Source organism: Limulus polyphemus, unplaced genomic scaffold (assembly GCF_000517525.1).
Source record: "Limulus polyphemus unplaced genomic scaffold, Limulus_polyphemus-2.1.2 Scaffold10501, whole genome shotgun sequence".
NCBI classification, from domain to species: domain Eukaryota; kingdom Metazoa; phylum Arthropoda; class Merostomata; order Xiphosura; family Limulidae; genus Limulus; species Limulus polyphemus.
The window spans coordinates 17,881-20,363 of NW_013676111.1; the positions used below are offsets into that span (position 1 = coordinate 17,881).

Consider the following 2,483-nt stretch of genomic DNA (forward strand, 5'->3'; position numbering starts at 1 on the left):
GGTCACGTGACTGGTGTGGCACCCTCTAGTTTCTAGAACTATCTTGTTCTTTCATGAATGCTCTTGTATTTACTAGATAGGGTAGGCTGGTATATATAAGAGGGTGACGGAAGGTAATGTGTGTGTAGATAGTGAGTAATTGAACAGCAATCAGAAGTATTATTGACGTTCGTTGTTATAGCGTTTGTTTAGCGCGATTGTTGAAGTTGAGTGTATCGGTAAAGTTATATTCGGAAAGAATAAACCAGTTTTATTAAGTAAAGACTTGTGTCATTAAAATTTCGTCGGAACGAAGTTACGGAAAAATCAATTAACAAACGGAGACGTAACAATATGTTTGTTATATTTATATGTACAATACAGACATAATTTACTCTGTGCTCAGATCGCTTAATATAAAATACATTAAAAATCGGCCAATTTGAAAGATAGAATTATTTGATAAATTATCATTGTATCTAAATAATTCGTAAATGATGCGTGAATTATATATTTTAAGTGTTTGTATCATCCATTAGCGTACGATGTTTGTTTCAATTTTTAACTCCTATTTGCTAACATTTTAAGGACTGCTATGGATTACTTGAACAAAGCTTTGGAACGAATCAAAGTATCAGCTCAAGAAGACAGAGAAATGACATTCCTAGAAACCATGTTATCCAAGAAGCAGATGGATTCTCGTGACGTTATTACAATGATTTTGGACATGTTGATGGCTGGAATTGACACGGTAAGTAAATACAGTTGGTTTGTTGGTAAGCTTAAAAATATGTAGTTATCTATCTGGGTTGTAGCCACCACGAATAATCGAAACCCTATTTCTAGCGTCAAAAGTCTTCAGACTTACCGCTGAGTCACTGACGAGCAAACTACAGAAACCTCGTGATTGTTTCTCTCATGCAAGATTGATTGTAACTATTGTGTTTTTTTTTATACCAGCTACATGTTTAGATTATTTTACTGGTTCACTACTAAATTCTTTACACAAAGTAAATGATTAAAGTTCCGTCTTATAAAATCTATAATTTTTTTTCTTAAAATTACTAACAATTTGACGCTCTGAAAATTAAGTGTAACTTTATAAATAAAAACGTATTTTCAAAGTGGTCTTGTATCATAAAGAGAATTTGACGAATTAGTGATATTGTAGCTTAGACATTTAATTTTGTACATGACAAGCAAAACTGACAAAAAAAAACCGATAAATTTCTAAAATAATAGTATTTGATAATGGCTAAAGGACAAACAGAGAATAAGATCAAAATACAACTATTTTTAGCGATAGTACTCAAAAAATCCCCGGTGGGTCAGCGGTAAGTTTTCTGACTGACAATGCTAAAATCCGGAGTTCGACTCCCCCCTGGTGGACAGAGCACAGATAGACTATTGTGAAGCTCTGCATTTGAATGCCAACAACAACAGTACTCAGAAAGTGCAAACACTCAAATGTTGAAACGCACTATCAAGAACGTGTTCTTTGTATTTTTATATTTAGATGGGCCCGGCATGGCCAGGCGGTTAGGGCGCTGGACTCGCAATCTGCAGGTTGCGGGTTCGAATCCCCGTCACACCAAACATGCTCGCCCTTTTAGCCGTGGGGGCGTTATAATGTGACGGTCAATCCCACTATTCGTTGGTAAAAGAGTAGCTCAAGAGTTGGCGGTGGTTGGTGATGACTACCTGCCTTCCTCTAGTCTTACACTGCTAAATTAGGTACGGCTAGCGCAGATAGCTCTCGTGTAGCTTTGCGCGAAATTCATAACAAACTATATTTCGATATGCTGTCAGTTTATCAAATAAACATAATAATCGATTTTACATTTTAAAACGTTTATTTGTAAAGTGAGCAGGAGAGTTTTTCTTATTACTGTTTAACAACAAGCAACTGTAATCTCAATTTTATATAATGAGTTATAAATTGAATTATAAATGCATATTATAGTTACAATAAAGAACGGGAGAGCTTAATCAACTTTTCCAGAGTTGAAATAATTATGTCGACAATAAATAACCCAAAATTGTGGCCAGGTGGCCATGACATCATAGTTTAACATATTGTCACCAAATGACACAACTATATTAGAGAGGGTTGAAATTATAGATTGATACCAGACAGACGGCTATGGCTATAACGTAATAATTCTATGAAAACCTAGAACAATATTCTAGGCTGCCATGACAGAGAAGAATTTGTCAGCAGAAACTTAACCAGCTGGAGAGCCCAGAATTTGTGTCGGGAACATTTTCCGCAAGTTTTACACGCGTTTAAAACACGTAACAAACGTGGCTGGAACGGCATGTTAACACCGGCACTAGCTTTCATCACGTGGCAACTGGCAGTGTTGCATAACAGGCGTTGGTGAGTGGGCGTGTCGTGTATTGTGAACTGCCGTCAAGAGTAAACGTATTGTGCCTTTTACAAGTTTCAGAATAATTACCGTTGATATAATTGTCTTTGTTAACAATAATTCACCCATAAAAAT

At 35.9% G+C, this 2,483-nt stretch overlaps 1 protein-coding gene across 1 annotated transcript in view; it reads left to right on the forward strand.

Annotated features, from left to right (window-relative positions):
• LOC106476414 (probable cytochrome P450 301a1, mitochondrial) overlaps positions 1-730 on the forward strand; it is a gene marked incomplete at its 3' end in the record, with an annotated part of 7,919 nt that extends 7,189 nt beyond the window's left edge. The window contains exon 5 of the mRNA XM_013937075.1: positions 568-730. Coding sequence (XP_013792529.1) covers positions 568-730 — 163 coding nt within the window. The remainder of the gene's footprint in view (positions 1-567) is intronic.
• Positions 731-2,483: the final 1,753 nt, after the last annotated feature.